The sequence below is a fragment of the Carcharhinus amblyrhynchos genome, chromosome 3, assembly GCF_965287045.1.
Source record: "Carcharhinus amblyrhynchos chromosome 3, sCarAmb.v2.hapA, whole genome shotgun sequence".
Classification (NCBI taxonomy): domain Eukaryota; kingdom Metazoa; phylum Chordata; class Chondrichthyes; order Carcharhiniformes; family Carcharhinidae; genus Carcharhinus; species Carcharhinus amblyrhynchos.
This window is the reverse complement of record NC_137326.1, coordinates 8255208-8268591: the sequence shown is the minus strand read 5'-3', so window position 1 is coordinate 8268591 and position 13384 is coordinate 8255208. Positions and strand designations below refer to the sequence as shown.

The 13384-nt window shown below is 41.5% G+C and overlaps 1 protein-coding gene across 1 annotated transcript in view; it reads right to left on the bottom strand.

Annotated features, from left to right (window-relative positions):
- Positions 1–1161: 1161 nt before the first annotated feature.
- The window catches only part of arih2 (ariadne homolog 2 (Drosophila)), a 71008-nt gene continuing 58785 nt past the window's right edge, over positions 1162–13384 (bottom strand). The window contains exons 14-15 of the mRNA XM_080218718.1: positions 12818–12901; positions 1162–10018 (exon numbers count right to left, since the gene is read on the bottom strand). Of these exons, the coding sequence (XP_080074844.1) occupies positions 9941–10018; positions 12818–12901 (162 nt within the window). The 3' untranslated portion in view covers positions 1162–9940. The remainder of the gene's footprint in view (positions 10019–12817; positions 12902–13384) is intronic.

The following is a 13384-nucleotide window of genomic DNA, read 5'->3' as shown; positions in this document are numbered from 1 at the left end:
CTTGCTGTAAACGGACAGCCATGATTAACGTAGTGAAGGAGCAGGCAGTCAAAACAATCCCCAAAAACACAGCCCAAATTCCAACTATATAAAACACAAGAGACAAAAGGAACCACAGCCCAGCAAGAATTTGTTCAAAGATAATAGAAGGGCATGTTCTCCCTCTTAAGTCTACCTCACCCCACCTCAGCTGGGGTGTTTGTAACATGCTGGGGGTGGGGGGGTCAAAAATAACAACTGACGAAAGCGAGAGAGGCACAAATGCAAACTTAAATTTCTACAAAGTCCCCAAGCACCAGTGTCTGTTACATGGGGTGTGGAACACAAGAACAAGCAGGTTGGTTCTTAGGGCCTATGAGTGGTTCACTCACGATGACCCTCCACCCAACCTATCTAACCTTGATATAAATTTTGATCTACACAATTTGCCTCAATTCAAAGGGAAAATACTTGGGTCTTATTTTTGAGAAGTACTGTATAAACAAATCCCATTCCCCTTCAAAGCTAACAGGGAATGGCGTGACGAATGGTGGAACAGGCTCGAAGGGCCAAATGGCCTCCTCCTGCTCTTATCTTCTATGTTTCTGTGAAATTGAAGCAGAGTAGCATTTAAGAAATTCTTCAAATTATTTATTTCAAATACTCCAGCTTAAACTTCAGTGATTGCAGAGACGGTTCAGGCAAAACCTCCTGAACCAAGCCAAACGTGGGGCTGGAGTGGGAACAGAACACTAAGCAATGGAGCCTTGATAAAGCACACAGGTGGCCAAACACGGCAGCTCTCTCCACAGTTGGTCACACACAAATAAACTGAAATAAACTTCACTTAACACTTCTGTGACTTGTCCATAAATATCTAGTTCTTTATACAAAGTCCATAGTGGAAGAGTGGTCTGCAGAACTCTCCTCAGTACAGGGCCTGTGAAGGAGACACTCAATTTCATACTGTGTGCGTGAGCATTTTGTCTGTGTGCATAGATGCAAGTGCGAGTTGAGGCAGCTAAATCTGTGCAAGCCTTATTCAGTTGACAGTTGATTTTCAAATGCAAAAAAAATTGGGAAGCTAATTATTAATTAGGGAAGATTTCCCTTGCATTTGATTTTGAGAGAATGGGTACTTGTATATAACTGTAAAACACACCCGCATATAAAAAAATTGTGAAATGCAACTGAATCTTTATCAATAAAAATCGACAACTATCAAAATTAGAAAAATTGGAGTTTTTTTTTAATCTGCTCTGGGTGCATATTAAACCAATGTATTTTTAATGTGAACTTAACACATTGAAAATAAATTTAACAAATGCATGGTTTATTAAAAAACCAAATAAACCCATTCAGCCCAACACAGCACACTGAAGAGCAAGGCTCCTACCATACCTCTTAGTAACTCATTTTACACAGTAATCATCTGGAAAAAGTCAACACACTTGTCATTGCTTCAAATACACTTGTGAACAAGGACTGTCTGAAATACCCCAAGAGATCCAAACCAAGGCAAGGGTTTGTAATTGAACTGTACAGGCCTTTGAACATAAGCACAAGCAAATATTGTCAGCACCCAACAGGGAAAGCCTCTTGCCCAGTCTGCTGACGAGATCAGAGAACATCTGCAACCAGCGAGCAAGGTGTTCTGTCCCAGGTCTGAACCACTTCATGCTTCCAACCACAGCATGCAGAGTAAGGTGGAAGGGGGAGGGGGGTACAGGAGCCAGAGCAGCAGGGTATTAGGGATTGTAAGTGAACACTTAATGACTAAAAAATCATTCAATACTGTTAGATGTTTGGAAAGAAGCCATTTGGCCCTCTGTGTCTTTACCAGCTCTTTGAGAGAATTATCCAATTCCTCCCCTGTCCTATCCTGACAGGCTTGTGATTTTCTTCCCTTCCTGTAATTATCCTCGAAAATACTCAAGCTTGTCCCATCATGCGATGAATTTTAACACAAGGGGATTCTCAAAATCATAGCTCAGTCAATGACCAAATTTGGTTTCTTGGAAAATAACTTCTCTCCTCCAAATGCTGGTTTCCACAAGTCAAAAAGGGCTCTCCCCTCTATAAAGTTAAATACAGATACAATCTCTGTCCCCACCCTCTTCCCAAAGAAATAAATTAATCATACTCTGGAGAAGAAACCAAACAAATGCAAAGGAACAAAGCAGACAAGATCCCTGGGCTGAAATATTGTTCAATTGGGGTGAGCAAAATCATGTACAATACTGATCATGAACCCCAAAACAGGGAAAAACACAACAGGAAGAGAATTCTATACGTTCCAGTTGAAAGTATATCAATCCAGCAACTAAACTTCTAACAGAATCTGGAAGTCAGGGTGAAGTGCCATTAACAGCCTTTTAAAATATCGATAGAGTAAAATAGCTTTATTTTAAATGTGAATACTTAGTGGGGAGGCAAGGACTTCATGGTACAACAACACATCAATATTGCATACTGGCAAGTATTGCTGCTTAAAAAAAAACAGACCCAGGAACAAAGCTATGACTGAGATGTATACAAGCGCACTGATCTGCCCAAATTAACACCAAGCACGAGAGCCAAGATTGTCGTGAGAGGACAACGCCCAGTAATGAAAATAAAAAGCAAAACACATTCTGTACCACTTTCAGGAGTTAGTGTTACTTTGAAACCCTGATTAAGAAAAGCCTAGTTCCTGAAAATTTAAATGTGTTTTGCTAATCCCACTGCCACTTCCACCACCACCCCGGCTCCCACACCCCACGCACTCTCAAAGGAACAGAACAACAAAAATGTAATAGTCTGACTATATTTGTTGTCAATCACAAATTATTGCAACTTAAAAGGGAAAAATCACAGAATTCTTTGGGGGCGGCAAGGCAGAGAGACTTGCACTTTCCATAGTGTCATAGGCCTCCCAAAGTACTTCAGCTTTGAAGTGTAGTCGTTGTTGTACTGCAGGTTACAAAAAAGCAGCCAAGCTCTACAAACCTCAATGCGCTAACAGCCAGGTAGACCTTCATGGCAAAGTTGATTCGAGGGCTAAATAGGGATTTACTTTCCTGGTCTTCTTCAAAGTCAACCATGGGAACCTTCAGGATTGAGAGAGCAGTTGGGCCTTGGTGTAAGCATTTCACCTGAATGACTGCACTTGTGATGGTGAACACTCCCTCAGTCCCCTACTGGGACAGTCTGCCTAGATTTTGTGAAGTATCCAGAAGGGGACTTCAGCCCACAACTTTTAATGCTAAGGCAAGGGATCTACCAACTTGAGCCATGGATAAGAGGGCGTGCTGTGTGGTGATGGAGGTTGGATGGAGGGAAAGGAAAGTCAGGAGGGGTAGAAAAAGAAACAAATTCCTACCCCTCAACTAAAACATAGCCTACAGGGCACACTGACTGAATTGTGCCTCTCCATTTCAAGTTTATTAGTGTCATTAGTTTACATTAACACTGCAAATTAAGTTACTGTGAAAATCCCCTAGTTGCAGCACTCTGGCACCCGTTCAGGTACACAGAAAATTTATCATGGCTAATGCAACGAACCAGCACTTCTTTCAGACAGGGTAAACTGAAGCATCTAGAGGAAACCCACATTGACACGAGGTGAAGGTGCAGACTCAGCACACAAAGTGACCCAAGGCTGGAATAGAACCTGGGTCCCTGGTGCTGTGAGACAGCAGTGTTAACCACTGTCCCATCCATAGTTAGTGCTCAAAGAATTTGACAGCACTCTTGACCCTTTCTATCCACCCATCCAATATGATGCTGCTGTCTCATATCTGGTTCTACTGTTGAACAAAGGGACCTCTAAAAATTTGAAAAACTCCCAAAAAGCAGCCTGCTTGAAGAAACTTAAAAGTACATCAAACTTTCTACATGCATAAAGTATTTAAAAGCATATTTACAACAGCTGTGCAATATCAGGATTCATACTAACAAGTGCATTAAGTCAGTCAAAAATTCTTTACCCGGTCCTTAAAAGTTAATTATGGCTGATGCTAAAAAGGAATGCTCTTTGTTAAATAAATCTTAACTATCACCCAACATACCATCAAAATGAGAACTAACTTGATCTGTACTGCTCTCAATGATATTTAGGAGTCATTATGAATGGCAAAATGTTTCTAGCGTCTGTCTTGCAACCTTTTAAATAATCTGCAGCCTAAGTAAGTCTCTGAGATTGCTGTGTTTCTCCAATTGTGCCTCATGAGCATCCTCAACTTTCCTCCCTCCACCACTGATGGCCATGTCTTCAGCTACCTAGGTCCTCAGACACAGAATTTCCTTCCTAAACCTCCTTAGGTCTCTCGCTTCCTTTAAGATATTCTGTAAAGCCTACCTCTTTGTTCGAGCTTTAAGTCACCAATCATAACACCACTTCACATAGCTCAGTGTCAAATTTTGTTTGATAATACCCTTTGGACATTAAATTAAGTTACATCATTCTATATTAATGGCACGATGTAATTGCAAGTCACTGAATAAATTCAGATCCAAAGAAGCCCTGGGAGCCAAGTGTCCACACATCCTCTCCTCTCAGCTAACCATGTGTTAGGACTTAAAAAGGAACAAAACTTTAAATCGCAATCGCAGTATTCGAGTTAACATCAGATTTGCAACTTAATTTGCCAAAACTGACACACAAATTTGCTGAACGTTACGGTACTAGGGCAAAGTGACATTCTTATATTTCTGCAACCTCTCACCAATTAGGAATAGCCAATCGATGCCAGTGATGCCCACATCCCATGGAATGAATAAAAATGTCATAATTAACTGCCCACTCACCAGTTTTACTTTAAGTCACAGCAGCAGTGATCATGCTAAATCCCAAGTCATGTAAGTGGTAACATATCACTTAATACAGCCTTGAAATTGCTCTATTTCAGTGGACAATAACACATCACTTTGTCTTACAAATGCATAGCTGCAACATATAGGGGATATGGCGAGGGAGTGGGGGCAGGGCACCTTCAGGGTCAGGGGATAGAGATTTCTTGGTATTTATGTCATCAGCACATTTGCAGTGCACTTAGAAACAGGCTGCCAAGCACTATATCTGTGAGATTTACCAGTGAATCTAAGCGATGCACATTTACTGGAAAGAGAAATTTCATGCGAAGTTATAGTTCACCATTTAGGCCTAGACACTGGAGTAGATTAAACCTGCTAAATGGACCTACTTCATCACTCAGAGGTCAGCAAAACACAAATGGAAGCGTGTGTGAAATTATTGAACAATGCCTACTTGGACTATGAACACCAACCATCTGCAGAATTATCCAGCTTTTCTCTGTGGACTTTGGGAGCCGCTGTACTCTGATAGCACAATATAAAGGGTTAAACGCATTTCATCTCCGCGCAACGTGCTCGCCCAGGTATAAGCTCCTGAAGCAGCTCCAACACTGATCCGCATTATGTTCCCTTCTGCAAGGCTGGATTATTAGAAACTAATCTTGCTTTTCTTCCAAATATTACCCAGAGCTCGTCTGCGTTCTAACTGCACGGATACCAGTGTATAGCTGTGAAAGAGAAGAGAAACTGGCAATCGACTCTGGGTACTGCACCTGAGGAAACACGAGTTGCATTCCTTCTCTCCTTCCCCCCCCAACCCTCCATAGTGCATTGGTGCCAAAAATGCAAAAAGGCTCAGCAACACAACAATCAAATTAAATTCTTAAAGAAAATGTCTCGCCATCAAAAGCTGCCTACATATTTGTCTGGCATTCTTCAGCAAGCTTCTAACATTGGCACTGCGGAATCCTGGCAGAACCCATTTTCCTTGGTTCTATTATTGTGCTGTCAGAAGAGGAAGGTGGATTTAGCAGATGAAGCACCAGCACTCTGGAAGCAAGGCCAATTCAAAATTAGGGGACTGCAACAGCCAATAAGGATTAAAAAAAATTGTGATTGGTGGATTTCAATTCTCTTGTGTCATGTATTATTATTTAAGGGTCATGCCTCTGCTTCAGTAAAGATAGTCCCTCGGAATATTCAGCATGACCGTTTAGCAGTCAGTCACAAACAGTCCATTCACAAAGACAGGGAGGTAGCACTCGTACCCATCACAATGGACAGCAGCACAGGTCAGAATGTAGAGCAGCAAAGTTTTAACAGAACACTGTCTCTCTCACTTGTTTTCTACTTACAGGTTAGCCTTTCTCCTGTTATAGGGATTTGCAAAAAGATTTGGATTGGATATCAAAAGCAGGAGTTGGATAGAAAGGAAAGATTTGCTGCATGGAGAAAGGGGTGAAACCAACTGGATAGCTCTTTTAAAGGGTTAGCACACGCACGCTGAGTTGAATGGCCTTTTTCTGTACTGTACGCTTCTGTGATTAGGATACAGGATGACAGATCAACTGTACACACAAAAAACACCTGAAATTGCAAAGGAGGTCAGATCTTACTCCTCACGGCCACAGTGCCTCACCTTTTCATGCGATTTGATGGCCCTGGATTAATCCCTTGTGGCAGCTCCAATACTGATCCGCATTATCCTTCCATCTGCTCAAATACATTGCTGGATTATTAGAAACTCACTGAAGTGTCTTTGTTGAAAATGCCGCAAGAGACTGTATTGTGCTCCAAAGCCCAACAGCTCTGAATAACCGATCTGGCCATCAGTAGCAGCGATGAGGAGCAGCTGCTACTTGGTGCAACAATACTTAATTTTCACCCATGAGGACAACATAACTGTTTACACTTCAGCCCGTGAACTAAAGTTCATTCTGGACCACTTTGCCAGGAATAATTACGGGAAGGAACTCGGGTACAAAAACATAACACCGCTACCCTATTTAAAGATCAGGGTGTGGTGAATTTGAATGAAAGAACCACATGGGGAGAGAAAGAAACACAATTTACGTCATTTTTAAAGGTTGTCATGGTTCCTCCACCGCCCCCTTCCCCCTCTCAAATTCATCCACAGAATTCTCAAGTCATTCAGGGGCAGAACCGGATAGTGAGGGTAGACATATCTTTGTCTCTCAAACACCTCGCTTGGAAGGTCAACAAGTGCAAGGTTTCCCAATAAGATTTTCAGAAAAGGGGTGGCACAGAACAAAATAAAGACAAGGTAAACATTTGATACTGAAATAGGCGGCACTTGTGACTGTGCTGTTTGAAGGGCAACTGGAAGCAGATTTAATGCTAACTTTCAAAAAAGGAACCTGATAAATAAAATTGAAAAACAAGTGAAAACATTTGCAGAGCTTTGGGGAAGAAGTGGGACTAATGGAATCTCTCTTGTCAACAAGGCAGCACAAACACAATGGGGAAGTGGTGTCCTTCTATGATTCTCTACTCGATTACATGCTGGGCCAACATTCATCCACAGCTCAGCATTACAGCTTGGGACAGTATTATGAGTGTCAGTAAAACTTTAAAGCATTGAGAGGATAATGTTTATTTAGAAGGTTTCACAAACAGCTTGGAGAAATCATTCGGACAATTTGATTTTTTAAAGTATGTAGCATTATGTCCAATGGGCAGCACAGGAAACCAAAGAGTTAATGTTTTGGATCACTAATGTTAGTAGATGTTTAAATCAAAATGCTTGTCTTTGGAAGGTAGAGTCAAAAATACTGTTAATTCCCACAGAGCGACCAGTATTCAAAAATCAATCAACTTGCAGTAGGGTTGCCAATGGATTGCATGGGACTTTCCAGGAATTAAAGATTTATCCACAGGTCACTGCTGTGAGAAAACCAAAGAGAAAAGCCTTAAAAAACACAAGGCTTTCATTTTCACATTCTTGGAACACTCACATATTAGTTATAATAAAGAATGGGAAAAAGGTGACCGGACAATGAAGAATCGTCCCTTCAGGTAGTAAATAGTCTATTAGATCACTAGTGGCAGTGAGGGGTGATGAACTTCTTGGCAATCAATAGTGGAGATTGGGTGATTAAACCTTCCACCCTCCGACCTACACTGGCAACCATAACTGAGTCAGAACTTCCTTATCCTATTGCAAGTTTTTATTGAAATAGTTCCTTGACCGGCACATAACCTGAAATCAAAATGGAAACAGGAAGCAGAAGAGTTAAGCTTTAATCTAGATGGCTACTAGATTTATTCAAAGCAAGCTGAGCCATTTGGCTAACTTAAGGGGTAAGAGGGCAACAGCTACAAGGTAATAATAATTCAATTAAGTGGCTTCAGTAACACTGCAAAACCCTGAGCATGCACAATGACAAACTCAAGGCTAAATTATTGTCCAATCAACTAGTTACACTGCAGAATAGAAAAGGGCTTGATTATACTGGTTGCGTAAAATAAAAGGGGTCCCTTGCCGCTGGGGAAAATGAGCATAAGGAAAACAAAGCCATGGGTCTGATGCCTTCCAATCTCTGCCTTGTTAGAGAGTGAAGCATTATAATGAAGAGGAATAGGAATCAACACCATGTAGCAGCTGTTCCAAGCTCAACGACATTGGTGCCAGCCTCACTGATTATGGTGATATGTGACAGCTCGCGAGCAGTTGGGAGTCTCAACCACCAGTACCAGGAGTTAAGCGGATTTGTGAGGGCATATGGTCAGAGAGCCAGAGGATGAACGCAAGTCAAAAAGAATACCACCACCAGGGGCAAATTTAGCTCAGTTCAGATGCTGAGCGTGCCTCTCGAGGTGGAAGGGAAGGGGGTCTGGTAAGGTCAGACAATGGCAAGCAAGTGGAATTAAATAATTTTTATATCAGTAATGAACGATACAGTGGTTCTATTGCTGCAGAAAGCACAAGTAGTTGAAAACATTACAGAAGTTACATAACCTCTCAGCTGCAACATCTGGGAAATAAAAAAAGATTCACATCATAAATACCCCAAAAAAAACATTTTCACTCTTACCATTGCGGATCAGAGTGCTGAGTGCACTCGAGGTAGCATGACAAATTTGAAATGTATAAAAACGTATTTATTACATATCCTAAAACACAGCCGGGATCCCCATCTCACCAATAGCAAGTACATCAACTAAACCATTATAAGGGGGAGGAAGGGTGAGGACAAAAGCTCAAATCACTATTTATTTATCTTTTGTTTTTAAAAAAAGTATAAACTATTTAAAAAATTGGGTTTTGTTTTTGCAAATTGGATAATGGGGTCACAACAAGCTGCTGAGGATAGTGGGGAAGGGCTGCACAAGTCAGGTATGTCATGAACCTATCAAACATTCATGAACCTTGCAATGCAGTGCAAGCCAGCTGTTAGTCTATTCATAGCAGAGGTAGTAACAATGGGTACTTGTTTAACTATTGCTTTCCCCTCTCACCCATGACCAGAAACGTGGCAGACTGTGTTCTCCAGAAGGCATTAGGAAGCACCCTACACTACAGAATACGGCACCTCATGCAGACAGATTGCCTCCTTAACAAAAAAAAAATCATGAACACCATTAGCCCCACTGAAAAAATAAATTGCTCCCAGACAAAGCTGGCAAATAATGTACATTAACACAAGATACCAGAAAACCAAATCATTCCCAAATGACTTCTTTCCAAGCAATCTGCATTTCCCAGTAATCGCCTAAGCAGAGTGCCTTGGTGCCAGTATGCACTATAATTAGGTTGTGCCACAAATGCCCCAAATAGTTTTGTTCTAGTGAAAATATACATAAAAGTCTGTGGGAAGTTGAGCCTTCTGCAATCCTTCCATCTCTAATGAAAGCACTTGTAAAAGCCCAGGCTTCTTTAAAACTTTTAAAGAATCTCCTTTTTCAATGTTAGCGCATATTATTTTCTCTTCTTTCTTAAAAAAAGAAATACATCTTTTTTTCCTAAAAATAATTCTAACACTATTGCAGCTCGTGAATGGAATCACCCATGAGCGTTGCTGATTATTCCAGCAAAAAAAAAGAAAGAAAACCAAAGGAACGGCAGATGAAAAGAAACAAGGAATTAAAACAATATTTTGTCTTCTTCCCCAGCCAACGCCTTTTTCAATGCGCCAAAAGGGCTCCTTTAGTCTGATGTGTCATGAAAATCCTTGAGCAATGTTCTCCGCCTCTGTTCTGCTATATGCATTTGATTCTCTAGATCCTGAAATGTAAAGCAGAAGTAAAATGGTCAAGATAAAATCCACATTCCTTCAAACAGATGCACAAGACTAAAATCAAACATATGCTGGATGTTGCTCCCCTTGGATTTTCAAATCGAAGGAGGAACAATGAGTTTAGGATTGTGCCATCTTTTGCATTCTCAATATCACCCTAAGCATTGCTTTAGGGCAGCACAGTGGTTAGCAACGCTGTTTACCAGCGCCAGAGACCAAGGTTCAATTCCCGGCTTGGGTTACTGCCTGTGTGGAGTTTGCATGTTCTCCGTGTCTTCATGGGTTTCCTCCCACAGTCCAAAAGACATGCTGGATAGGTGCATTGGCTGTGCTAAATTCTTTTTGTATCCAAACAGGCACCAGAGTGTTGGGGCCACCAGGGGATTTTCACAGTAACTTCACTGCAATAAGCCTACTTGTGACAATAAATAAAGTTTTGAATTGTAGTTCGACATAATGACAATTTGCTCACATCAAGGTCCAACAAATAACAAGCAATGTTAAGGCACCAATGAGCCTATTTTGGTGGCACTGGTTGAGGGATGATTGGTCAGAAAACTGGAATAATTCTCACTGCCTTCTTTGAATTTACAACCCGATCAGGCACTGAGGTTTCACCCTAGACTGCGTGTTCAAGTCCCATAGTGGACCTTTCTGGGGATCGGGCAAGGACATGGGCCTAGTTAACTCCCCTACGGATCAAGCTGCAGCACTGGCACGATGTGCTGATCGTCTGAAAAGTTCATGTTTTAATGAAAGACTGCATAATTTTTTTTAATTATTCATTCACAGGATATGGGTGTCACTGGCTGGCCAGCATTTATTGCCCATCTTTAGTTGCCCTTGAGAAGATGGTGGTGAGCTGCCTTCTCAAATCATTGCAGTCCATGTGCTGTGGGTTGACCACAATGCCATTAGGGAGGGAATTCCAGAATTTTGACCCAGCGACTGAAGAAACAATATATTTCCAAGTTAAGATAGTGAGTAGCTTGGAGGGGAAGTTGCAGGTGTTCCCATGTATCTGCTGTCCTTGTCCTTCTAGATGGAAGTGGTCGTGGGTTTGGAAGATGCTGTCTAAGGATTTTTGGTGAATTGCTACAGTGCATCTTGAAGATAGTACACACTGCTGCTACTGAGCATGGTGGTGGGGGGATTGAATGTGCCAATCAAGCAAGCTGCTTGAAATATTGTTGAGTAAGGATTTTGGGTTATGTCCTCATGTCTCTTATTATTTCAATACTTTATCAACATCTGATAATTCTATTGGAAGGCTATGGTCCATCAAACCTTATTATTGTGACACAATGGGGTTGGGTGGAATCACTGTGCTGGAACAGAACAATGCCTTCAAGGACTCTCAAGCGAAAATTGCAGAGGTAAAGGTTCATCTGGAATTTAACTCAAAATCTACTTTTATTAGTGTCACAAGGCTTACATTAACACTGCAATGAAGCTGCTGTGAAAATCCCCTAGTCCCCACACTCCAGTGCCTGTTCAGGTACACTGAGGGAGAATTTAGCATGGCCAATCCACCTAACCAGCATGTTTTTTGGACTGAGAGAGGAAACCGAAGCACCCAGAGGAAACCCCCACAGGTACACGGAGAACGTGCAGACTCCACACAAACAGTAACCCAAGCTGGGAATCAAATCCAGGACCCTGGCGCTAAGAGGCAGGAGTGCTAACCACTGTGTCACCATGCTACCTACAGTTATTCAGGACAGCATGAAAGGAGTCTAGTGTATTATTTAATTTCAAGGATACAAAATGCCATAAGTCTCAAACCTACTCTTCTCTCACCCAGCGCACAAAGAGTTAATTGCATTCAAGGCTACAAATTCTAGGATTTGTTTCAAGTACATTTTGATTCTGTGCTTCCAATCCAGGAAGTCTAAAACCAGGAATCATGGCCTCAGAACAAGGGGTAAAACATTTAGAGTTGAGAAGAAACCTCGACGTTAGAGAATTCCAAAGATTTGCTATCCTCTTGAGTGCAGAGATCATGGATGCCTAACCACTGAGTATATTCACAGCTGAGATTCACAAACCATTGGACACTAAGGGAATCGAGGAATATGGAGCAAAGTCAGGAGAGTGGAGTTGGATGAAAGAAAACCCGAAAATGCAGGGAAAACTCAGCTGGTCTGGCAGGATCTGTGGCGAGAGAAACAGAATTAACATTGAGTTGCATGGCCCATCACTGCTGTAGATTCTAGTTAGGTAAAAGATCGGCTTTGGTCTTAATGAGTAGTGGAGAAGGCATGAGGGGCCACTCCTGTTCTTATAACTTAAGAAATTCTGTACTTAAGTACAATATACACTTGGCATGTGACATCTCATTTTCTGGGGTATTGAGATAGAGAAATACAGATTATATGCCAAGATTTACAGGTTTAGGGAATAAAATTGTACACACTGAACTAAAAACAGTTGGTTAGAACATCCTTTGCACGTTACATTTCCTTATTACATTCAAGTACACATTTTAAAATGTTTGAATGCCTTTCTCTGGTCAATGATTTACCAGAAAAAGTTTCATTTCATCTTAGCTTCATCGTTAACGCTGCATTTATCAAAGATAAACTATTATTTGCACCAGCCCTATACTTGTATCAGTCAATTTTTTTTTTTAAGCAGTTTTGTACAAATTACATCCGGCCAATAAATTTTGCACCTTCCCACTAATTTATTCTCACGTTTAACTGTTGAATCATTATCATTTTCCTCTATACTCACAGATCCTAATAGCTGTCAGATGGCTCAATCCGCCTCAGTGTGTCACTTACCCCTCGGTCATAGCTGTCTGCTCGTTCCACCTTCCAGGACAAGTTCTCAATCTCTGCTTCCAGCTGTGCTTGCTGGTACTCAAACTGGAAAAGACAACTTTAAAGTCAGTGAAGGTACAAGGCAGGCAGGAAACCAAAACCAATTGCTTTCCTGGGCTTGCAGATTTCAGAATCACAAGAACTTATCAGCGGTGGTGACGATTCAGCCCGTCACGTCTACGATGGTTCTTTGAAAACGCTTACATAATAAGAACATAAGAAATAGGAGCAGGAGTAGACCATCTAGCCCTTCGAGCCTGCTCCACCATTTAACAAGATCACGGCTGATCTGAAGTGGCTCGGTTCCACTTTCCCGCTTTCTCCCCATAACCCTTAATTCCCTTGTCTGTCAAAAACCTATCCACCCATGTCTTAAATATATTTAGCGAGGTAGCCTCCACCACTTCAACGGGCAGAGAATTCCAGAGATTCACCACCCTTTGAGTGAAGAAGTTCCTCCTCAACTCCATTCTAAACTGCCCCCCTCTTATCTTGAGGCTGTGCCCTCCAGTCCTGCTGTCCTTTCTG